We start from the raw sequence: 25,950 nt of genomic DNA on the forward strand, positions 1-25,950 counted from the left end.
TCTGAAATTTGGATTTGTCAGGCCACGGCACACCTTTCCACTTTCTATCAGTTCATCTTAGATGAGCTCGGTATGAGATTTTCAAGGTACGATAACTGTCTCAGAAAATTATATTATTATTATTATTATTATTATTATTATTACTACTATTATTATTATTAGGAGGAGTAGTAGTAGTTACAAACCAAACAAACATGAAATTTAACATAGGCTTGAAATATTTTTTTAATATCACTAATACAGCAAAATTCATTACCCAAGAAAAATGTAGATGTATCATAACTGGCAAATTTCATACCACGGTATTTCATGATACTGATACACTGCTGCAACTCAACTGAAAATTTTCAGCAGTGAGTACATGTCCATTTTTTGTCAGATGATGTAGCCTTTTCTAGCTCATTTCATCTATATTCCCAGTGTTTGCGACACTCATGCTGTGAACCTACCACTGAGGTATTGAGTCCGGACCAGCGTGGTCCATGCACAGAGCCGCACTTGTTGGTCTGGACCTTGCAGGCAGAGATGAGGAGCTGCACCTCGTCTGGATCAGTGGCCACTTTCACATCAGACAGAGCCTTGGCCCAAGCAGAGGAACTGACCAGCCACATGAAGGAGAACACCACTGTCACCACAAAGTCCTGACCGTATGCAAGAGAGAAGAGACAAAGGGCATGGGAGAATTAAGCTTAAGAAATGCTGTCACTATTTTGCAAGCGGGTGTTGAATGTTAGAGTCCACTATACTCACAATGAGTGGCCCTCGGTTGTTCTCGTGGTATTTGTTCTGAAAGAAGATGTACACGATGGTGGCCATGAGGGAATACAGGAAGGCAAAGACCGCAATGGTGACGAAGAACTCTGCTGAGGACGAATAGTCTCCAATGAGGAACACACGCTCCCTCCTTATGCCCTCACACACAGGCGCTTCAAAGGACACCTGGTACAACCTGATACAAACAAAAAGAGGTTCAGGGGTCAACTCAAAATGGTGTTATAGCCCTCCTTTGACAGGACATGTTTTACCCAAGGAGGTTCAGATGACTGATGATACAGGGATTCATTCTCATCAGACCTTCCCTGTCTTTAACTTTTACCTGACTAGAAGGTAAAAATCTCTTATTTGCTTCAGGAAAGTCTGAACTAAAAGAGTAGTACAATCTTATTTTTTGGTCTCATATATCATAATCACAGCCTTGATAAGATGTGATTCTGACATCCTCTGACTTTTAACCCCTGGGTGGGTTCTAAATAAAATCCTTGGAATACGAAGGGTTCCCAGTAGAACCTCATGGGCAGGTTAGAGATGAAACCCTTGGAATATAAGAGGGTTCTCAGCAACACCCTCAGGGTGGGTTCTATTTCATCTCCTGAGTAGGTGGAAAGATTCTGGCTGGAATCCCCTGAGCAGGTGTAGGTCGAACCTTTGCACCATAGAAGGGTTCTCCAATAGAACATTTATCTCATAAGGAGTAATGGGTGAAACCCTTCACAGATTGTCCTAGGTTTATTTTAGGTTCAAGGTAGAACTCTCTGACAGGGTTACAAATGGATCCTTTATAAAAGGTTATGCCAAGAATTCAGTTCTCCTAGGAATTATCCTGTTGGGACAAGCTGAAGAACCCTTTGGTTCTGGTTAGCACCTTTATTTCTTAGACGTTTGCTGAAGATACCAGAGAGTTGATCATTTGTTTCTTTACAGATTTGAACCTAAAAGAATGATATCCTTTGCAATTATCAAATTTTTAATTGCAATGCAGACGTTAAGTTTAAAATCACCTCACCCAAATCAGAAAAAAATGTTTTCTTATTTAGCACAAGAGGTATTAAGTAATGCAGTTTCAGTTTTACCTGCTGCTTTTACAGACATAGTCCCACACACACCTACACACATTATTTTTGACTTCAATGACAACCTACATTATGTCCCACAGACCTGTGAATGTCGGCCTACAGTATGTTGCCAATCTAAAAGTAACTGCATTGCTTCAAAAATATATTTATTATGTTGCTTTAAGCATAATTTTTATGTAAATGAAATTTCTGTAACATTACATAACATAACATGTTTACCATGTCGATAATGCATTTTAATCAATTATAAATATACTTAGAATGTGTCATTATGTGCTTAGAGAATAAATGATTATACATGTATACTTAAACATTACATAAATATTCTAAATTCTTTATTAAAAAAAACACATTATCACATCATTTTATAATGACTGACATGTTTGGCAAGGATCATAGTGTGTTATAATTCTTATGTTTGTAATACATTATAACAATTTCACACATTTGATTTTTTTTTCTAATCATATTTAAATACAGTCACTAGTATAATGTATTATAATTTGATCATTCATTTCTCTAAGTGGTCATTAGGTGCTTAAAGTAAAGTAATGAAATCCCTTGGCATGGGCAGGTATAATACATCACCAGCTGTTTATAAGTCAGTTAAATTGGTGAATGCTGGATTTGAGTTATATGAAAATGTATATAACACAAAATGTTAATTAAATTAAATTAATTTATTTGTTTAATACTCAATTTTGGCACAACTTTGCGGTGATGAACAGCTGAATGATGGACATTTACACTTCACCAATGTGTCCTCTCAAAAAACAGAGTTGTAATATTTATCATTGCATGAATATTCACACACTTCATATTATTCTAACATTATAGCCGCATTATAATGCATTATAATAGCAGTAATTTTAATGCATTACATGTATGCATGGCTGGTATCAACATACAGTGTATTAGCATCATAGTACACACATGTTCATACTCCTACCATCAAACTTTGAGACACTGAATGAAGCCCACTCACCTGAAAGGATAAGCAAAGTCAATACCAATGCTGAGGTTGCTGCTGGCTTTTTCCATGCAGTCCACACTAACCCGCAGCTGCCCAGAGTAGCCCCCACATGTTGCAAAAGCAAAAATGGCAAAGAGCTGCACAAAGAAAGAAAATAACAAAAATGAGATGCCGACTACGGAAGTAACCCAACAGCTGAGGCAATAGATGTCTGTATTTGCATGTACACACAACACACAATTGCAGCTGGTTACTCCTGGATCAAATCCTCTCTTTCTCAGTCCCTGTTTGAACATACTGTTTCTCAGAGGGCCACTGTGAGAACAGAAGCATCAGCTCTAATGAAATGCATTATCACAGGCTTGAGAACTGAGCTGAGATTTGCTGCAGATATTGAGCTGGTCAATCAGGAAGAATGAGAAGATGGGACCTATAAATTACAGGGAATGAGATTTTTTTCTTTCTTTTTTTCATCATGGGTCAGGGGCCATCTGAGAAACCACACAGTAAATACTTATTTTTATTTTTTTACACTGGGTCTAACTAGGACTGGGTAATATATCAATATAAGGGTGTTTTCATACAAGGTACATTTTCTTTGTATCATGCCCAAGTTCAAAGTCAAGATATTATGTATAAACCATATCACCCAACCCTAATTCTTGCTACATAGATGCATTCTTAATTTTATCTCATTATAACAACAGTTTTTATTGCTTCAATCACCAACTCTGGTTATGACAAAATAAACCCTTTATTCACCTAGTTAGATGTGAAAATATCAAGAAAGGACAGACATAAGAGAAGCAGTGGAAAAAACAGACGTGTACAGCCAGAATATTTTCACATCTGAGAGATGAATTAAAGGTTTATTTCGCACAAACAATCTGGTGATTGTCGAATAGTGGTAAGACGAACCAAGACGTTTTTGATGAGTATAAATAATATCCAAGTATAAGAACTCCAAAGAATGTCATGATAAAATGTTTCTACACACACACTCATCCACTCACTCAAAAAGTGCCACGCGTAGGTGAAGTACATCATCGTGTGCTACCTTTGTTTAGTGGTGCAATAGCTGCAGGGACAAAAGCATTTCTGTATTGTTTTGTTCTCCACCTAGGGGCCACAATCCGACACCTAAAGCAAAGCAACTGGAATTCGCTATTTGAGGGATAGGAACAGTCCTTAAGCGTAGAGCTTGCCTATACTGCAGCTGTTGGGAGTAAAGAACTGGCTGAGCTGAGACTAATATATATACCTTAACATCCCACTTGACAGTTTGGTTCAGGTTACCCAACTATAACACAAAAAAATGAAACAAGACTGATTCAATAAAAGCCCAACAAAAGATGTTTCAGGAATGGCAGCACAGGTTTAAGTTAAGGATGATCACGCTACAATAAATGTGCTAAACTTAGATGGAGCACCAGCTAATATGATATGGCTGGGCCAATATAAAAATGATATTAGTCAACTCCACTGTGCTTCCTCCATATTAAACAGACTTTATTGGCATTGTCAACATTATATTTGGTGTCTCCAGTCATGTTAAATGTACTGCTTTGTGTTTTTTTTTAATATTATAGGAATGTTGATTGATTTTATTGACCAATCTGGGTAGCAGAACAAGTTGCATAGCTTTCTATATGAAGAGGAACCTTCACAAAAAGGTATCAAATGAGGTACTCCACTTGTATCGCCATCACTTTAAGGCACACAATTATATACGGCCCACGAAATAATTTCATGTACGAATGGCATGCTGGCAAATGGCACTCCCACCACTCATACTACAAATCCCACAATGCACTGCAACAGCTGCCAGGCAAGTCAAGACCTGTGCACCAACCTCTCCTCCTGCTGCTTTAATGACACACTGATCAGTGGTCAGTGGATAAATGCATCGGTCAGCACTTTTACGGTGACACTTAAGCTAACCACCAAAATAAATGGCGAAATGAAAAGTGGACTTTGAAAACAGGCAATGTACCTGTCTGTCCACATCGGAGGTAAACCTGTGTGCCTCATTTGTGGAGCTAATGTGGCTGTAATTAAAGAATATAACATAAGACGGCACTATGAGACATAATATCCGCACAAGTACAAAAACCTGGACACACAGCAGAAGCTACAGAAGACAGAAAAGTTTAAAAAAGAGTCTGGTGTCACAGCAGGCTATGTTCACAAAAGCAAAATCACAAAGTGAAGCTGCCGTGACAGCTAGTTTTATAGTCGCAGAAGAGATCAGCCAAATCAGCCAATTCAGCCCGGCCATTTACAGAGGGAGAGTTTTTGAAGCGCTGCATGACTAAAGTGTGCGAAGTCTTGTGTCCAGACAAAAAGCAAGCATTTTCAAATATAAGCCTCAGCAGAAATACTGTTGCTGATCGGATATATGAGCTTAATATATGAGCTGAAATATTCTGAGCTGAAATATTCTCATTTTTCTTTATGTTATTGTTGAAGAAAAAGAAATATTTTAAATTTAATTTATTTTATTGAAAATGTTAATCCAAGTGCGTTGCAGTGACATCTTGCCAGCTGTAACCAACCTGTGACAACCCCTCTATTCCCCCTGAAACAAGTGTGTGTTGTCTGTGCAGGAAGGCAAAGAAAAAAAGTGCTTTTAAAAGCCTTGGTGTGTTCAGCTCTTAGTACTTTTGTGGCGTCTAACTGAATCTTAGTGGTTTGAAGTTTCATTTCTCACCTGTGTTATTGTTTTTACATTTAGGTATGCTTTATTTTACTCATGTTCACTTCCAACTGTATAGCGTATAAGTATATACTGTATATATATATATGTATAGGTCATGTTAAGGTCCTACTGATGACAAGCCAACATTTTGTGTTTCCTGCTTCGTTATAAAAGCTTTTAAAGGGCAAAATAACAGTGCACTTTTATTATGAAGAATTTAGAGGAAATTAAATGTTTTTATTCATTTTTTTTATAGTCACTTGACTCAAGACATGTGCACCTTAAAGTGCTGTTGTAAAGGAGAGGCAAATCCCTGCTGTACTGGGCTGAAATGCTGAGTCAAACTGAGTCAAACTAAGCCAGCTCCTGTGTGTGGAAAAGGGGCATAACTTTGTCTGTCTGACATTTGGAGATATGGATCTCTCACATAATAATTCGACCTAATGTTTAGATAAAAAATCGATTTGTACAGCTTTAAAAAATAATTGACAAATGGTCCTATAACCATAGAAGTGAGTTTTACACCTCAAAACGGAGCCACAGGAAACATTAAAAGTGTAACTGGAATGAATTTCTAGTAACAAGCCCAAGTAGCAAATAGTGAGTATCAGCAGTCCCACCATTTAAACATTTTGCTTACGGACATCTCAACCATTTCTCTGCCGTGAAGCCAATTTAACACCAGCTGATAGCATTTTGGCCACATCAGCAAATGGACTACAATGGCTGCAGTGAGTGTGTAGGCTAGGCTGAATTAGGACAAGCAGAGTCTCAGAGTCTGGAGGAAGAGATCACTGCTTGTGCTCCCTCCACTGGTACCTGATGATTACTTCACATGCATACTTAAATAAACAGGTGTTAATGTAAGCATTTGGTCATTTAAAACTGGCAACACAAGTAAATATAAGAAATAATTCCCTTTAGACTACACACAGACACACGCATACACACATCGACACAGCAGCAAGAAAAAAAAAAAGAGTCTAAGAATAAAATAACCCGATAAAATATTAAAATATATAATATAACATTTAATCTGACATAAAACTGCATTAGCAATGTGGCAGAGAAGGATTTAGGAGATAATATTTCAAAGACAGATCCATTCTTAAACCTAATGACTCTACTGTAGACCTCACAGCTTAGCTTGCATTACAGACTGTAAAACTTTAAAGTAACTCTAATTATTAGGCAACAATTTGACTTATAATGCCATTATTACGCCAGTTTGATGAGACAAAAATCAGGCAGGACAATCACATATTGGAAACCTACCCACAGCGTTTGTTGACAAGCTATATCACAATAAAAATAAAAAATAAAAAAACACTTCAACTTACCGGAGCAAATATAACCATACACATTGAAGAAAGGAAGATCTAATCCAGCTTTGTGATGCTACAGGGCTCCCAGAAGCATTGATACTGAAACAGAAGCTGGAAGAGGCTGCCAGAGGAAAGCACAGCAGTGTGTGTGTGTCTGTGTGTGTGTGTGAGAATGTGTGGCTTAGTATGAATGTGTACTACAACCTATCTTGTGTCTCTTAATTCCTCTACCAGTCTGCCCTGCATGAATGAAAATATAAATGGGAAGAGGAAGACAGAGGGACAGGCCTTGAGGATACAGGAAATCGCAATTGCTGCTATTGAATTCAAGGTTCCTTGTGGAGTTTTTGATCTCTAGTAGCGCTATGGAGCCATTTTTCAGGTCCCTGTATTGTTAATTTTTGGATACACACTCCTACTGATGGTTTCACACTATTGCACTGAACTACAGGTGACGTTAACCTGCCAGGATATGCTGAAATGCATTGATTGTATATAAATGGACAATGTGAGAGCTCCCCAAAAGTGAAGCAAAAACATCTCGATCATCCCCCTAGTGGCTGGCTGCAGAATAGGTTATAAACCCCGCCCGCTCTATGTTAGCAGGTAGGACATCTAAAAAATCTAAATACACATCTTTTTTTTTTTTTTTTGACATATTATAGATCAGGGGTTCCCAAACTTTTTCAGTATTCCTCACAATAGATGCATATTAGACCACGAACACCCAGCTTGAGAGGATTTTGTCTCAAGGAATCCTGTCTGAGTTTTTTTTTTTTTTAGAATTGTTATTTACATTTGAAGATAATACAGTCTTCATAATTAATAAATGATAACTCAAGGATTGCTATATATATGTATTCCCCCCTTTGCTGGGGACCTCTAATAACCCACTAAAGGACCCCTGTTGGTTCCTGGACCCCAGTCTGAAAACAACTGTTCATTCATTTTCTGTAACCACTCATTCCCAAAGGGTCGTGGGCTGCTGGAGCCTATCCCAGCTGACATTGGGCGAGAGGGGGGTTCACCCTGGACAAGTCGCCAGTTCATCACAGGACTGACACATAGAGACAGACAACCACTCACACTCACATTCACACCTACGGGCAATTTAGAGTCACCAATTAACCTAGCATGCATGTCTTTGGACTGTGGGAGGAAGCTGGAGAACCCAGAGAGAACCCACGCAGACACGAGGAGAACTTGCAAATTCTGCGCATAAAGGTCCTGCCCCAGCCAGCTGGGGTATTTGAACTCAGGACCTTCTTGCTGTGAGGCAACAGTGCTAACCACCATACCACCCAAAACAACTGTAAGAAATGTATGAATTAATTGATCACTCATGAAAATAATTGGCATATTAATTGATAATGAAAATAATTGTTAGTTGCAACACTGCAATAGAATGCAGTGGAGTAAAAAGTTCAACATTTTCTTCTAAAATGTAGTGGAATCTAAATATAAAATAGCAAAAAACAGAAATACTCAGGTAAAGTACAAGTACCTATGCTGTATTTAGGAGCAGTAAACCTTCACAAGAAGCTCAAGTAATTTTGCAAAACACATCACTGACAGCAGACTAATTAAGCTGCTGTTTGCTCAAGATAAACCTGCAGCCAACACATAGTGAGATAATTAATGCTTCAAATAACTAACTAATAATGCTATAGTCCCATATAGTCCCACATTTTTTATATATTAGTCATTAGGTGCCATTTCTGGAGGTTATATTGGACTACACATTGCTGTTTACTTGTATAATCTCTTTGTTCCTCTTCTGCTAATTCTATACTAATGCAATGTCAGGCTGCTCAGTATAACGACAGGAATGATTAATCATCCTCTCGGCTCGACAGCTTATAGAAAAACATAGCTGAGATGCTTGATTGCAAGACAGGATGTGGTAAGTAGATTAATTATAAAGACATTATACAAACAGCAGCAGACAGAGCATGTAGGAGCAGTATGTGTATAAAATACTTTGTTCTGCACTGTATGTACTGAGTCAGAGTGCAAAGCAGTGGGTAAAACAAACAGGTGCAGTTTGTGATGGTAAGGTTCAGGATGTTCAGTCACTGCAGCTGAAAACTGCTGTGACAAATATTCATTATGAGTTCTCATAAAATACATGAGCGACTGAGAAACTCTACTACTATTATAATCCACACATCTTGTGTCCATAGAGGTTCGAAGTAACTAATTACAAATGCTGTACTTAAGATTGTTCAGGTCTCTTTACTCTTTATTGTACTTTTTACTTTTAGTCCCTACATTTTAAACACAAATATCTATATTATTACTTCTTACATTTTCAAAACCAACTCATTACTTTAGTTTTAATGCATTTGAGTGGAATTATTAATTATTTTTATTTTGCATCATTGCACACCGCTGTCCCAACATCAAGACTGAACACATAGAAGAGATGACTGGTTGTGTATCTATAACTACATATTAGGCACAAAAGATGCAATGAGACGAATATGATGTAAAAGACGTAATAAGAAGAAAATGTAATGATGGAATCTGCCATAAATGACATAACAAGATGAAAACAATGTATCAAGACATAAAAGGTAAAAATAAAAGATGTAAAAGACTTAACAAGACAAAAAAGATGTAACAAGATTAAAACATCATAAAGGACACGAGAAAAAATGAAATAACTGTATGAAAATGAAGTAACTGGACAAACAGATGTAACAAGATTGAAACAACGTAAAAGACTTAATAAGGTGAAAACAATGTAACAAGATGTAAGAAGACAAAAACAATTTAGCAATCTTTTCTTTCTAACAATCAACAGGCTTCTCTTTTTTACACAAGTATCTGTGCTTCTACTTGAGTAACAAATATCTGTGCTTTTGCCAACTGTGCCTCATCCTCACTCAGAAACTTGGTGATTGTTCTCTTTCAAACATCTGGGGCTGAAAGGGTAAATGTACTCCTCATATCTGATAGCATGAAAACTTAAACTAGCCCACTATGTTAAAAAAGTGCACTCTTCTCTAAACACCACAATGCATTTAATTGAGTGTGTTAGTTAAAGTATACTGGCATCCTCTCACTTACTACACACACACACACTCCCTGCCTCTGCTGTGATTACATTAAGTTGTTGCCTCTGCTCCCCACTGCAACATTACTGAGGCCTAAAGAGACATAATTATAGAGCTGCATGCAGAGAAGTTTTGACATGGCTTTGCCTGCCTCATTTGACAAACAGGGAAGAGATAATTAGCTCTTCTCTGACCACTTTGCTCTTAAAGATGAGATAAGTATTTTTAATGGTATGAAGTCTAGCAGCTTTAAAATACACAAGTGTTATGTTGTTTTAGGTGTTTTGTCCATGTTCCATCTCTGTTTTAAACGTGTAAACAGGCAACTTTTCAGCTCCTCGTTGTTTCCAAGTGGTACTACTGTTGTGCTGCTGAAGCAAAGACAGTAGGTGTTGTCCCAAAATCTTTATTCCCTTTGATATATGTTTCCGAATGCGAAGGGCAACACACCACAACACTGTCTGATGGGGGAACAGGCTTTGGGGCACTGGGTCGCTTTCTATGTCCTGCAAGTCAGAGCTTAATATCATGGAAATTAGCATTAAATTTACATTAAAGTTAAGAACAAGCAAAAGTTACTGTAATGATGTACAGTGCATAGCAATACATCAACATCAGTTGTAATATATTAGCTTAAAGAAAATACAAAGTGGCTTTAAAACAGAATTATCAGAAAGAGAATCTTAAAAAGAGTCCAGCTAATGAGCAACACGTTCAGCTCAGGAGTTTGTCAGCTCACTCGCTTATTTATGACTTATCCTTCAGTTGTGTTCATTCGTGTCTATTGTGGGGCTTTGCCAAGGGCTGAGAGGACTGGTGGAGCTGAGACACAGAGCTGACAGACAGCTGCTCAGAGCTCGGGAGCCCTGGATGAGAGGGTGGGTGGCAGAGTGGAGCTTTCTGGAGGAAGAAACACCAGTCGCTCTGATGACGACTCCTTTATTGGCAGGAGGGGAGTGTATGTTTCAAACTTTTGGGATTAAAAAGTGGATTTAATTTATTTTGGGTGGGCGCTTTGCATTGCAATTATATACCAGTACTAAATTTCTGCAGGAGTGTAATACTTGGCTGTGCCGTAGGATGGGGCAATGTGCCCGGACAAACAACAGGCCCTCTCACAATACTGACTGAAAGACATGCGGCCAGCTTTCTATATTTGTTTTGAACCAATGTATTTTTATGATGTTTTATTAATTAAACCTTTCTTCTTTTTTCCCCTTTTTCTGTTTTTTTATTTTTCTTTTCAACATGTCATAAGTACATGTCAAAGTAATGGTTCCAGTAAAATGGGCAACAGTTTTTTCACATCTGAAGTGACTGAAAGCTGACATAGCATTTCTGCAAGAAACAGATTTGAGTGACTCAGACCAAAATTGGCTGCGTAAATCTTGGGTGGGCCAGGTCTCCCACTAAAAGCTTAGTTCTAAGTCAAGAGGTACAGCTATATTGATCCCCAGAAAACTCCCCTTTTTCCCACTAACATTATTTCTGATCCTCAGGGTTGTTACGTCATAGAAACTAGGTCCGTTTCCCAAACATCAGTCATACTCATCAGTGTTTATACTCCCAATTGTGATAATGCTGAATTTGTAACCAAGCTCTGTTTTCTTTTTTCCCAGTCTTAATTCTCACTATTTTATCCTAGGTGGGTTTCTGAACTGTGTGATTGACCCCAAACTGGACCTCTCTCAGCCCTAAAACTGTGTCCCCCTTGACCTGTAATTTACACCAGGGGCGGCTGCGCCACGTCACAGCTGCGCTGCAGTTTTGTTCTGTCATGCATGAGACTGGTTTTAAATACGTGGGTATAAAAATCACTCACTCCATTAAAGCTCTACGTAGGGAGAATTTTTCAACCCTGGTAGAAAAAGTGAGATGAGACCTCAAGAGATGGAAGGTTACCCCTTTGTCATTAGTTCAATGTTTGAAAATGAATGTTTTGCCCTGACTTCTTTATCTCTTCATGTGTTTGCCTCATTTTTTTTTTTTTTTACCCAAATCGTTTTTTCGTTCATTTGAGAGCTTAATCCTAACCTTTATATGGAGGGGTACACACTCGATAAGTCTATGCTTCAGAGGGGTGAATCAAAAGGGGGCTTAGCACTTGCAAATTTCATGTTTCATTATTGGGCAGCAAAGATCAAAAAAATTATACTTTGGCTATATCATCCAGGTATAGATTGGTGCCGTATTGAGGCTGACTCCTGTTCATCCTCACTCCTTGCTCTCGTCTGTGCTCCCTTACCATTGCCCCGTTCCCAGTGTACCTCGAACCCCATTGTTACAGCTACACTTAAAATTTTTTAAAATTTCAAATTTCAGAATTTCTCCCTGTTGGGGTCTATCTGCAACAATCCCTTATTCCTACCTGCAAAACTGGATGCTGTTTATGGACAGTGGAGCAGGAGGGAACTAAAATATTCCAGTGAGCTTACATAGATGGTACCTTTGCTAGCTTTGAAACCTTATCTCCAAGTTTTAACTTACCAAGCTCAAACCTTTTTCGAGACTTTCAGATACACCAATTCCTAAAAGCCCCAAACCCACAATTTCCACCACTACCTCCCATATCCGGCATGGACACACTCCTCGAAACTCTTATTATGTCTAGAGGACTTATTTCATGGATCTATAACCAAATTATGTCTTTCAAAGACTGTATTCTTAGCAACACTGAATGCACCTGGGAGAAGGAGCTGGGTACAGAGTCTGATAATGACTGGTGGGAGAGAGCGGTTTCAAGTGTCAACTCTTCTTCCTCATGTGCCTGTTTTGGTCTTATTCAATTTTAAGTTGTGTGTCAAATCCATCTTTCCAAATTTTAAACTCTCAAAATGTGGCCAGCTGACTTAACACACACGTTCTGGTCATAATCCTATCTGTGGAAGTTTATACAACAAATTTATACAATTTTACACAACCTGGCAGCCCCTCTTTTCTTATTTTGATCAGCTTACAATGTTTCCCCATGATTAAGACCACTTTAATATATTTTAATTTTGATCGAATACTACTTGTGTGGACAAACTCTAATCTAATGTATTTTCCCTTAACTGTTAAAAGGTGTTATCACCTGAACGTGTTACCGGACTTCTAATAGTCAACTCATACATACATAGTCGATGTCCCTAAGCCGACACTGAGATAACAGAATATATCATATTCGCAGTTGAATTTTGCGTAAAGCTCTCCAAGCTTTTTATTTTGATCTTTTCTTAAAAAAAATAATCTTATAACTGTTTTATTTGCCATCCAGGTCTGTCTTATTCATTATTATTTATCTTTAAGCCTCTGTGCATCTGCAGTGGATGAAGGGTGAGTGGAAGGGGGCGGGGGCAAATCTCAAAATATGGAGGAACAATCTCTCTCATTGTTGTACTTGTATACGTTTGCACAAAGAAAATTCCTGCCAATAAAATATTATTGAAAAAAACAAACAGTATTTTTGGGTAATTTTACTGTTTTCCCACTTTCTAAGAGTCAGAAACTAATAAATGCTCTTGGAAAGACCTTTTTGGGGGTGGGGCTATGTTTGTAGTTCTATTGCTGGAAAGAAGGGCACAGTCTAAATATTGAATATTGAATTTACACATTGGCCCCATCCAAGGCAAAGATGTTCTCATGTAGATGTACTTGCAAGTGGTCAGTAAACAAGTCTTGTGAGTTGTGAGTTGGGATCAACATGGATCGGACTCATTGTTCCAGCACATGTCACAGATGCTCGATCGGATTGAGATCTGGAGAATCTGGAGGCCAAGTCAACACTTGGCCACCTTCTTCCATCGCTCCATTGTCCAGGTCTTAAGTTCATGTGGCTATTGTGAGTGCTTTCATTTATAGAGAGGGGAACTCTGACCAGCCTGCACTTACACAGGCCCATATGCAGCAAGATGCGATGCTCTATGTGTTCTGATACCTTTCTATCATAGCTGGCATTCAGCACTTTTTTAGCAAATTGTGCTACAGTACCGCTTCTGAGGGACTGGACCAGACAGACCTGTTCATGTTTTATTTGTGCCTTGCTGTGCAACCAACTGCCCTCTGAGGACAAACTAAAGTTGAGGTTGAGGATGGCACCCCTGCCTCTGTTGGACCACTTTTGGTAGGTACTGACCACTGCATACTGGAAACACCCTAAAAGCCCTGCCGTTTTTGAGCTGCCCTGTCATCTAACCATCATAATTTGTCCCCTGTCAAAGTTACTCAGATCCTTATGCTTGACCCATTTTTCCTGTTACCACATTGAACTCACTCTTCTCTTGCTGCCTAACATATCCCACTCCTTGACAGGTGCTTTTGCAATGAGATGATCAATGTTATTCACTTCATCTTAATGTTGTGGCTGATCAATGTAAACTTCACTTGGATTGTTAGCTACATAGATAACTTTCCCTTTAGCTATGCCATCCATGGTTTGGATTAGGGTTTGATACAACACCTGCCTTTCTGGAACCATCACAAGCATATGAATTCACCAGAGACCAATATCTGCCACAACACCACCTAAGGTATAAATAATTAAGACTGGTGAGTCTGGGTGAGAGATATGAGATCAAAGAAGGAGTTAAGAAGGACAATGGACAGGTGGGAATAGTGGCCATGAACAGCCTTGGTATAACTGCTGACAATGCAAAGAACAGCTGACAGCTGAAGTCCTTTAAGCAACAAATGAAGAACTGGAACCAAACTCAGGATCAGACAAATAAACAGGCTTCTCATTATAATCAACAAACATGAAAATGCAGCAAACACATTTTGCAATTGCAGAGACACACATCCAACCTTTTAACACACACACACACACACACACACACACACACACACACACACACACACACACACACACACACTGCCCTTAATATCCACTCTCTCTCTCTCTCAGCCCAGTTTTTCATATAAAGCTTTTATAGCCTCAAGAGTTCTCACAACCATGATCACCATAATCAGACCTGACGCCTGGTTAGCATGAGCCTCCCCTCTCCCATATTACAGGCAGCTGGACGAGCAGCTTGCCAGCAGCTGGGGAGGAGATATCTCTGTACTTGCCCCTCAGCCACTGGAGGGCGCTATTTAATAAGCATCAGCATCATCAGATCATTCAGCCGCACTACCCACACTCATCCTAGCAATATCTGTGAGCAAGTTCTTGAAGTGCATGAAGATTAAGTGTGTGCATGCTAGTCTCAAGCATGTATATGCATCCGCCCATATGTAAGTATGCGGGTAGCAGGACTGTGTTCTCTAAATATATGCCCCAAATGTGAGGATGTGATATTTCTAGGCACTTATGAGCCTGCTGTGTATACATATTAAGCTATACCAAATCTGACAGATCCAATATCCACATACAACAACATCTGATACAAGTGTACTGTTACGCAGTAGAGGGTGACATGGGAGTGAATTTTCACTTCTGTCCCATCCAACTCCAACAAAAATACTCCTGTCCTCACATCTGCTTCTATTATGCAGATGACACCCAGATGTACAGTATATCTCACAGAGGAGCTGCCTAAAGTGTGGTCATTAACATTGTCGACTGACTATGGTCAGTTCTGATTCTCTGTTTCGTAAACACAGCATCAGGCCTGGCCATACTGTTAACAAAGTGAGGGCTTTTTTTTGAGGCAACCAGAAATGAAACAAAGAAATTATACAGGGAGAAGTCCAGTCCAACTGATTTTAAATGTGTCCACTGTTTTATAGCACTGATGTGACATATTTTGCATATTCTTAACCATAAAACTCACCTCATGAGTCCTGACTGGACACTGTTACATTATCAGGTGTTTTATACCACCTTGTGGCTAAATGAAGACACTGAGTTTAGGATCAACCTCACCTTTCAAGTACATTGGTTTCCTATTCCCTGATGAATATCTTAGGAGTGCTTCAAATCCAACACACTGAGTTAAGATGAGCCTAATACACCAAACACAATAAGTCAATTAGGAATCAGTCAAGGACAGAGCTTCTTACACCCCATGTGTTCACAGTTCAGACTGGGGTTACTTTAGCATGGTGAAGTGAGATGACGTTGAATTAGGGCTGAATGTTGGTGTCCTGCAGACATGTCCTGGCTTATAAATCATATTCTACAGGCTAAGACTAAGGCAAATCATATTGCAATTACTCTATCAGTCAACTTAATTAGACTTTTTTTTGTTGTTGTTCAGCCCTAGCTTGAATCCAGATGAGATTGAGTGAGTTGTTTGAGAGATATGAATTGACAGTTTGAGATTGTTACAGGCGTTCCCGAACTTTTTCATGTCAAGGAGTCCCACAATATATACACATTAGACCAAGACTCCCAATTAGAGATGATTTTGTCATAGGGAAACCCTTTATTTCTTTATTCTTTAGGTTTTTAATAAAGTCTTCATCTAAACCAAACTAGTTGTCTAAACTAACTATCAAACTAGGACCACTATAAATTACAATCAGAACAGCCAACACCATTTCTTCCCTTGTTGTTCCAACGTCCAAAAAATTTGATGAGCATTAAAATATTCAATTCATCCTTTTGCTGGGGACCCCCTACAACCCACTCAAGGACCCCTGTTGGTCCCTGAACCCCAGTTTAAAAAGCACTGTGTTACACTGTGTATTGATGCTTTGTAGCTACTGAACATTTTGATTTAACTGGGTGTTTTGAACCTGCTCAGGCAGGCATAACTGTACAACACTAGGTGATGCTTTGCAAGGCTAATCTGGGTCACAAAGGGCTGAGCTGGGTTAGGTCAGAGCAAATCAAAGCCAAATACTGGATGATAAACCTCACATTTCACATTTCCACTTGTTTTTCTTGCAGCTTTTGGCCTCAGGTGGAGGCTGAATGCTGCTTACCTGGCTGTCATGGTGCACAGCTGGAAGCTCTGCAGGGAATCCCTCCACTGAAGTGTTTTTAAGTGGTTCACTCTCTTTAGCTTTGGTTGGTTTTGAGGCAAGATAGGCCACAAACAAACAGAAATTCACACACACGCACTTGACAAATTCACACATGCTGCTAAATCATATGCAGCTATAAGAACTGATGCACTGAATAAGCACTGAAAACTGTACATGAAGACTGTGGCACATAGTTATCTGAGCAAACAAATGGTAGAAGAAAAGTGACCAGAGGAGCGAGAGAATAAATACTCCCTCCTAATTATCACAAACATCCCCCGATAAACATCTCCCTCTCTCTCTCTCTGTATGTCCTTATAGTCTCTCGCTCCTGCAGCTGCCTCGTCTCCCTGTGATTTTTGGTTCGGGTTTAGTCCCTCTCATTTCTGGCTGGGGCCTTTGAACAGGAGAGCGTGGCATTGTGGAAGGAGGGTGGGTGCTAAGCCCCGCGCCCCCGTGTGTTTATCTGCCTCTCCCAGCTGGGCTCCTCAGGGAACAAGAGATAGAGAGGGACAGAGAGACAGAGAGAGAGAGGAAAAGCAACAGAGAGAGACAGATACAGAAAGAGAAGCCAGGGTGCAGGAATGAAAAGCGTCTGCAGTGCAAACAAAGCTCTGAAACATCTCCCTGTTTGCCCTCTTCTCCACTGACCTACATGGCGTTGACGAGCTCAGTACTGAAGTGAAGACCATCATTAGCTTTCAAATCAGTGTAAGGTATATTTGGACCTCAATCAAAGGCTAAAAAAATACAATTTGTGATATATTTTAATATGTATGAATATACACACAGTGTTTTTTTTTCAAGCACTCAGCAAATATCTTGGTAAGTGACTTTCAAGATTTTTAATATGACCCCACAGAAGTGTTTAAATATTATGTGTGCTCATGCATACATTTGCATGTATTCACACACATATACTCAACCACTTGATGTCCGTGACTTAAGTATCAACAGTGGGGCCACATCACACCAATGGAGATAGGAGCTCTCTGCAAAGTCCAATGATGCCTGCTGCAAGACTCTATGACAAACAGAGTTATGAGTTATGAAATGGGGTGTTACTAAGGTATGGTGGGTGAGGCAAGTGACACCAATAAAAAAATAAACTCTGCTTAGTCCAATGATTTATTAAAGTGCCTAAAAGAAAAGAGTTAATGAGTTATGAATAAAGAGTGGGGCTAACTGAAACTGGAACTCTGCTGAGACCAGCGATGCCTCCCATGAGAGTCTACAAGAAACGGTTCATCGTTTAAGAAGAGGGCATGACTAAAGTATAGGGGGCGGGGCATAAGACACTAATGAAAGAGAAACTCTGCTTAGTGCAATGATACCTCCAACAAGAGTCTACGAGAAACGGGTCACAGTTTGGTCATGTTTTGTGAATCTGTTTAGAAGTTCTGTGCCTTTTTGTTACAGGCCACTCCCACTGCCACTTCCCCATTTTTGCCAGTTAACAAGGACAGTTAATCAGCTGTTCTGTTATGCACCTTTTTTGCAATATGCTGCTCCCATTTCCATGCCCCCTTTAAGCCAATGGCATGAACACAAACACCTTCAGACACACACACTTGAAAAGACTGTGCTTGCCAAATGCTGGGAACTTTTTGTGGACCGACAGACTGACAGACTACAGACTAAATGTAGTGATATACAAGCGACCCGTAACGTTATATGTTGAGTGTTTTGTCTTATTTGTTGGCTAATTTATCAAACCGTAGTGATAAATATCCTGTTTTTTCTGTCTTTTTTCCCCCCAATTCCTAACAGACTGGAAATCAAACCCACTACTGGTTATTTGCAGCATTTCACTTGATGTTACCCAATAAAAATTCAGCATCAACAAGACACACTGGTGTCCTGGTGTCTAACAAACACAGTGTAAAATGGCAAAATCAGCTGGGGCAGTGAGGGTAGGGCATAAAGGCCACAGTGGCCTCAGGGCACATCATTTTTTCAGGGGCATAAGGTCAAATTTAGGGGACACAGCAGCCATGGCCTCCATGAAATTCCTGCCCTGTGTTTTAGTAACAGTATATGTTTCAGTAACAAGGCGTCAGTGCTATAACACTGCCAATTTTATTATTATTATTATTAGTGTAGGCACAGGGAGGTCAAAATTCAGTGGCCTCTGTTGACCCCTCTCTAGAACCACTCCTGGCACCTGACAGTCTTAAATTAGGTTGAAGAAGTCCAAGATTAATACTGGAGGGCATCCTATTATAGGTGATATTAGATATAGTGTGCGTGACCTTTTTTTCTGGGCAGCTCCAGACGCAGTGGAATAATGGGCCTCCTTTTAGACCACATTTAATACGCAAGTCAGGATTATTACTATCAAAGCCTTGTAACAGGGAATGAGTTATATGCATGATCCATTTAAAGTGTAGTAGTTAAAATCCACTGTTGATAGTTTGGCTTTGTGTGTCTTGACAAACTCTCCTCCAGTCATTTTCAGAGATTTCTATATCTGGGTCACTTGACCAAGCCAGTCTATTTTTGTTCAAGGATATTTTAGATTTAGCTACAATCATTTTACATAAAAGGGAAACCTGGCCAAGGCCTTGAAGATGATCTATTATGGGCTTTTCAGGGCTAGACAGAGGAGGTCTACAAGGGGACTGTTAAAGTGCTGTTACAACTAGCTCCTAATTTCTAAGAATTTAAACAAGTGCTTTGAAGGGATCAATTCTTTGCAAATCACCCAAACTATAAAGTATATCATTGTCATTATACATACCCGTATATTTGCTCTTACCTCTAGAATTTGTGATATTATCCACAGATTTGGGTGAGTAGATGTGGATAAAGTGGGCAGGGATTCTGTTTGAGGAGACTTAAAAGTAGCCTGAGCAGGGCTGGAGGCTCAAATGAAGACATGAATGAACACTGTGGAAGAGCGGAGGCTGGCTGAGGATTATGAAACTGATCCACAGGCTTCAGGATTAACCAGCAGCAATCAGACCTACTGTCCAATGTGAAAAAGGGGAAAACAGGGTGTAGTGGAGAAATCAACCAGGTCGAGAAGTGGGCAAATAGATGGGGAATATTTAAAGAACGGTGGCTTGATAAAATGAGCAACATTTGACTGCACAATAATTAAAATAAGAGGGATGACAAGAGAAGCTTGAGGAGCTGCTCAAACAAGAGGACGTGATAAGAGTGGCAGAGGAAGCGGTGGCAGTAGCGCAGCGTGCGGAGGTGAGGATCACGTTAAGTGGCAGACGAGCTAAAAGGTGCATTCACTGATGAGCTGCACTTGACATTTTCGCAAACCTCCTCACAGATGCTGTGCACACACACCCCCACACACACACGCACACACACACACACCGTCCACCTGCTCTATTCAAGTCGATAGGAATCGTTGTGGTGTCAAGTGGCTGCCTCAGGAGGAAAAAAACGCCTCAGATGTTCAGCCCCTCTCACCGCCTGACTTGGAGGAGGAAAAAGAAATCTAGGACACTCTTTATGAAGACAGAAAGAAAGATGAAACAGAGAATGAGACAGAGATTGAAAGAGGGAGGCATATCACTTTCAAATTGATTATCCTTTGCTATAATTTAAAACGCATACTACTCTAAAAACTACAGAAAACAAACAACATTGAGTGTCTGGACTGAATAGGGAGGCAACAAAAAAAACTTCCTGAAAAGTCAATGTGAGACTTTTTACATTACTAAGTTGCTAACCTAAATTAAACCTATTTTAAAAACAAATAAATAAAATACCTTATTTTGCTATGGGAAGTTTTTTATTTTTATTTTGCATGCTTTAAGTTAAGTTATAGTTGCAACTCTGAAAAGCATGCTCACCAGAGGGAGACTAGCTGACTAAAAACATTAGATTTTAGCAGGTCAAACGATTATTTTAGCACCCTATGTATACCAGAAAGGAAAGGTTGCATCAATCGAGTCAATGATCCATTGGAGCTTAATGTTGGCCATTAAGAATAATCAATAATTATCAATATTGACTGAAATGAAACTTCATAGTGATACATTTTTGTGAACTGTTAATACCCAGAGAGCTTTTGTTGTTATCTGTCCAGATATTGACTGTAAATTACTGATTAGTAACTTACTGTTTTGAAAATTGTGGTCCCTTGCACTTCCCATTGCTGGGTAAAGTAATATTGCGACAATATATTACTGAATAATGTGCTGCTGCACAATGCTGCTGAAGACTCATTATTGTGCTATATTTTTGCCCTTTTTGTAGTTTTTTGTTTAAATACTTTTCTAGCTATTATTTTATTAATGTAACTTTCTTCTATTTTCTTGTTTGTTTTCTCTCTCTCTCTCTCTCTCTCTCTCTCTCTCTCTCTCTGTTTTGCTAATGCAGTTATCTATTTATTTATTTATTTATTTTTATTAAGCTCTTTTTCACAGATTTTTCTTTATGCTTGGTGATGGACTTTTTTTTTTGCATTTTGTTAGGAAATAATTCATCACAATAAAATCTTGATCCATTTTTTTTTTTGTCATACTCTGCTTTTTCCAAATTTCTACAACCTTTACATCCTTAAAATGTGTTTAAAGCAGGGGTCTTCAATGTTTGTCAGGCAATGGATATATAAATATATTGTATTTAAATATATATGTTGTAGGGGATCCCTGCTACATATGCTGCTACAAATGCTGCCATTGTGGAACTGAATGTATTCCAAAATAGTACATCTTCAAATTCAAAATCAGGAAAAATAAAAGAAAGCTTTCAAGTCGATTCTGGGTGTATTGTTTGCACTTAAACTGTGTATGTCGCATTCCCTAATCCTAATGTGCAAAAACTTGCTGAGGAACATTTCAACCAATGACAAAAGCAAGTGAAGTAATAATTAATTCTCTTCTGGTTTGGTGCACTTAGGTGCTTTTTATATTGCTGATCTTAATTCATGTAATCTGCTACTGTGGATGTAGCAGCCTGTAATAAACTATGCCCGTCCCTCCAGTATGCCCAGGCACTGAGCTTGGTGTGCATGTACATATTTGCATTTGACATGTGTATTCATGGTTGTGTATTTATATACACTAACATTATCATTAATTTAAATGTCCATGTTTGTGTGTGTGTGGCTGCATGTGTGCCTCAAAGTGTGTGTGCATGTGTGTGTTTATCTGAATGTTGAAGGACCTAGATGTGAGCATAAAATGTGTATGTATGTGAACGTAGAGTAAAAATATCTCCCTCCCTCCACTCAGGCAGAAGCATTAGCCACAGTCCGCGCACACACACACACACACACACACACACACACACACACACACACAGTCTCACTTGCTGTCACTGCTGCGGTCTGCCAGTGTGCAAACATGAGCAATTTTACGCCAGCTAGTTAAGTACAAAACAAAACGACAAATGAAGATCAGGAATAGAAGCACAGTGGGGTGAGCAGACAGATGCACATTTGAACTGAACTTTGACATAAGAGTGACGTGAAGATATATCAGTGTCACTGACATACTGGAGATATGGAAAAAGATGAGAACTTATTTTTCAGTTGAACAGAGTAAATGCATTAGCGTACTTCCTGCCACTTTTTGCTCTGTGCTCCAATAACAGTCGAGCAAGCATGGTACACGACGTAACCTTTGTCTGCTTTCCTCCTTTCCTGTTTTTGTATGCTATATTTATGTTTTCTAAGGTTGGGGAAGGCATGACCCGCCACACCCTGCTTCTGATTGGCTTACCCTGATATTCCTACAATCTTACAATCTTACAATCTCATACCTCATGCCTAGCCCTACTCATATCCTACACAACCCAAAAAAACAAGTGCAACGAGAATACGAGCCAATCAGAGTCAGAGTAGGGCGTGACTTCTCTATTCAGAAAAAAATTGCTTCCTGACTGCCTGCCTCAAATAACATAATCAGGATCCCATAGAAGACCACTGAGGGCATCTTCTGCCAAGCTTCGTCTCATTTGAGACCCAAAGTTTCAGACTTTGAAAACGCCTGGTACACAGGAAACAGGAAAAGAGAGGCTACTACTTAGGTGAGAAAACCCCAACTGCTTCACTGACCATATAAGTTACACACAGAAGAGCTGAGCACAAGCCTTCATGTGAAAGCTGTCTGATCTTTGCAGTCAGTAGCAGCACCACACAACACAATCAGTAGCTCATTTAGCGGCGGCTAATCCCTTCCTGCACGGGGAGCGCTTTGTGCCCCGCATAGTCCAGATTCATCTCTCCCACTATCTCTCTGCTCTCTCCCTCAGTAAGCTTGACCGACCACAAGCAGGCAGAAAATCTGCACTTATTTTTGTTACCACTGTCCCTTCTTGGTGCTCCTCTTCTCCCCATGGGGTTTCCATGGCTACTTAGTCAGATGACCGAGCTGGAACACAGCCCCTGTACCTTTCTGGGGACAGTCACTACGCTTATGGAGCTGGGGGCACCCAATGGAAATATAATACAACCCCACTGTGTGTGTGTCTAAAGGTTATTATGGTTAACTTAACCCAAACTAAAAACTAAAGCTGAGAAAAACATTTTAGTTAACTGAAATAAAAATACATAGTGATGAAAACTTGACATACGTCATATGTCAAGAATCGAACGATGGAGAAAATCATTCAAATTCACATCAGTTCCTTGGTCTTGCCTTTGGCAGGGGGCAAACTGGTGAGTGTAGAGTTTAGTCCAACATGTTGTAGCTTTGGCTTGAATATCCAAGCAAACATTTAGACACTGGATGACCATTTTTTCAATATCCTTAATAAATAAAGACATTCACTCATCGTCTCCTGGTGAAAGTCCTGTGTTTGACCCATTCATCTGCCAAGACCTCCCCCCTATATGGACCACCACAGGCTTAAAATGACGAGACAGGAACACAATTAACGTGTAGATATACTTAAATGGCATAAATGCATTTTTTTTTTTTTTTTTAAAATGACATTATGTAATTCCAGTCTTTGTAGGTAGAGTGGATGTCGTGTGATCACAACCATTTTACAACTAAATAAACTGCAAATTAAATGTTATATATATAAATAAAGAAATATCTATGGCTGTGCTTTTTTAGGGCAATACTGTGATCCATATTTCCTGATTTGTAAGAGAGGACCATTATTAGACATGGAAACAACATCACCATGTGACTGTCTGCCTCAGGTTCTGGCCAGGGAAACAGCGTCACCATCAATGTTTGCTGGGATGCTGGCGTTTCATTATTTGACTAGATTATCTTTAAAATGCATAAAGAAAGTAATAAAAAATAATTCGTCTTTATTTTAATTCATCAAGCCTCGATAAACATAACATGTCTTTGTGACTTTTATGTTTCTTTGTGCTCTTGTCCGTGTACATACTGTCTCAACACCTGTGTTCTTCCATGCACCGTGTGTATGTTTGTGGAATGTCTTGTTCAAGTAGACATGTCCACCTACAGGAGAAGACAGGCTAACCTTTCCCTGCCTGAGTCACAGATGGTGGATCATCGTCTCAGGGTTGAGGCAGAGACAGAGGTCCAGTTCTGACCTGATGGGTCAGGAAAGGCCACGTCACATCCAGGAGCTCACCAGCTACCACAACCAGCAACCCACAACCCCTGTTTATTATAAGATCACATGATTACTGGAATGCAGGCACACAGATGCACCAAAACTTACTGTTTTATTTCACATTTCACCGCAATTCTTGATCTGTCAGTTATTAGATGATTGATCTAAACCATGATTATAGTGACTAAAATTATCATGGTTATCACTAGAAATAGTTAAAAGTGCTGCAAGTGTTCAGAAGGTACTGATACAAATAATGAATGAAATGAAACAATTTCACCAAGATTTATATTGAAAACCTCTCAATGAGTTAAAATTGCATCTTGTCCTTTAAAACGTCATTGTCATGTCTTCCTAGACACAAAACAAACCCATGTTGCTACTGTGCTAACTGCTAACTTTCTCTAATAAAGGTCCAATGTGTAAGATTTACTTGAATCTGAACTGAGTAAAAAAAATCATAAGTATCTTTTCATTAGTGTACAGTCAGCTGAAAATAAGAGTCATTTTGCTTTTGTTATCTTAGAATGAACCATTTATCTACAGAGGGCGCGGAGGGAAAGGCAAGGTGTTTGCAATCTGCAACCTCACTGTGAGATGTCATAAAACCTACAAACTTGCCCTTTAAAATATATATTACAATTTAGAAATAAGCCTTTGTCTTCAACATGCACACATATTCTGTGAGTGGGTTTGATTGTTTGTGTGCGGGTTTATTTGGGATAGCCTCTGAAAAGTCAAGGATCCTCTGTTCGAGGGCGGGGTCTAGTTAGCTGCTGGTTAAAAGGCTCAGAGCCGAGACCCCTCCTGCTTTCTCTGAGTGTGTCCCAGCCTTGAGCTTCTCAAAGACAAACTGACTTTAACAGTCAATCAGACTTGTAATGAGGCTGGAATATCTTTGAGATGTTGGAGTTATATAAGTAGCATTTCAAAACACATCCACAGTAGCTTTGTGATAAAACAGAACTTTGCATGTTGCCAAAACTAGAATTGGTGGGATTAAACTACAGCTTTAAAAATATAAACATTCTTTAAAGGGACAGTTCACCCCAAAATCAAAAGTACATTTTTTGCCCCTGGCATGTAGTGCTATTTATCCATCTAGATTTTTTGGGTGTCAGTTGCAGAATTCTGGAGATATCTACCATAAAGATACTGGCCTTCTCTCCAACATAATGGGACTAAGTGGCACTTGTCTTGTGGTGTTCAAAGCACAAAAAAACACATTAAAAAATTCAAAACTAGTCTCTCTTTCCCAAAATCATGACTCAAAATAATCCACTCACCTTGTTGCGAGCAATTTCATGTAGGAACTCCTTTGTGAAGAAAGTAGTTCCTACATGAAACTGCTCAAATCAAGGTTTGTGAATCAACTTGAATAACCGCATCCTGAGTTTTTAAATGTATTGTTTTGGTGCTTTGAGCACCACAACCCAAGTGCCATTTAGTCCCATTATACTAGAGAGAAGGCAGAAATCGCTACAGTCAATATCTTAAAAATTCTGCAACTCACACCAGAAAAAAAGATGGATAGTTTGCACTACAGCCCAGGCAAAAAATATGTATTTTTAATTTTGGGGTAAACTGTCCCTTTGAATGCAAAGTAAACAGCAACACTAAAATAACATCAAATTCTACACGAGTT

At 39.2% G+C, this 25,950-nt stretch overlaps 1 protein-coding gene across 1 annotated transcript in view; it reads right to left on the reverse strand.

Annotated features, from left to right (window-relative positions):
• Positions 1–25,950, reverse strand: part of synpra (synaptoporin a) — a 39,176-nt gene that overhangs the window by 1,827 nt on the left and 11,399 nt on the right. Inside the window, exons 3-5 of the mRNA XM_084729514.1 lie at positions 2,839–2,963; positions 751–949; positions 450–641 (exon numbers count right to left, since the gene is read on the reverse strand). Of these exons, the coding sequence (XP_084585640.1) occupies positions 450–641; positions 751–949; positions 2,839–2,963 (516 nt within the window). The remainder of the gene's footprint in view (positions 1–449; positions 642–750; positions 950–2,838; positions 2,964–25,950) is intronic.

This window comes from Lutjanus erythropterus, chromosome 2, assembly GCF_056507025.1.
Source record: "Lutjanus erythropterus isolate fLutEry1 chromosome 2, fLutEry1.hap2, whole genome shotgun sequence".
Lineage (NCBI taxonomy): Eukaryota > Metazoa > Chordata > Actinopteri > Lutjaniformes > Lutjanidae > Lutjanus > Lutjanus erythropterus.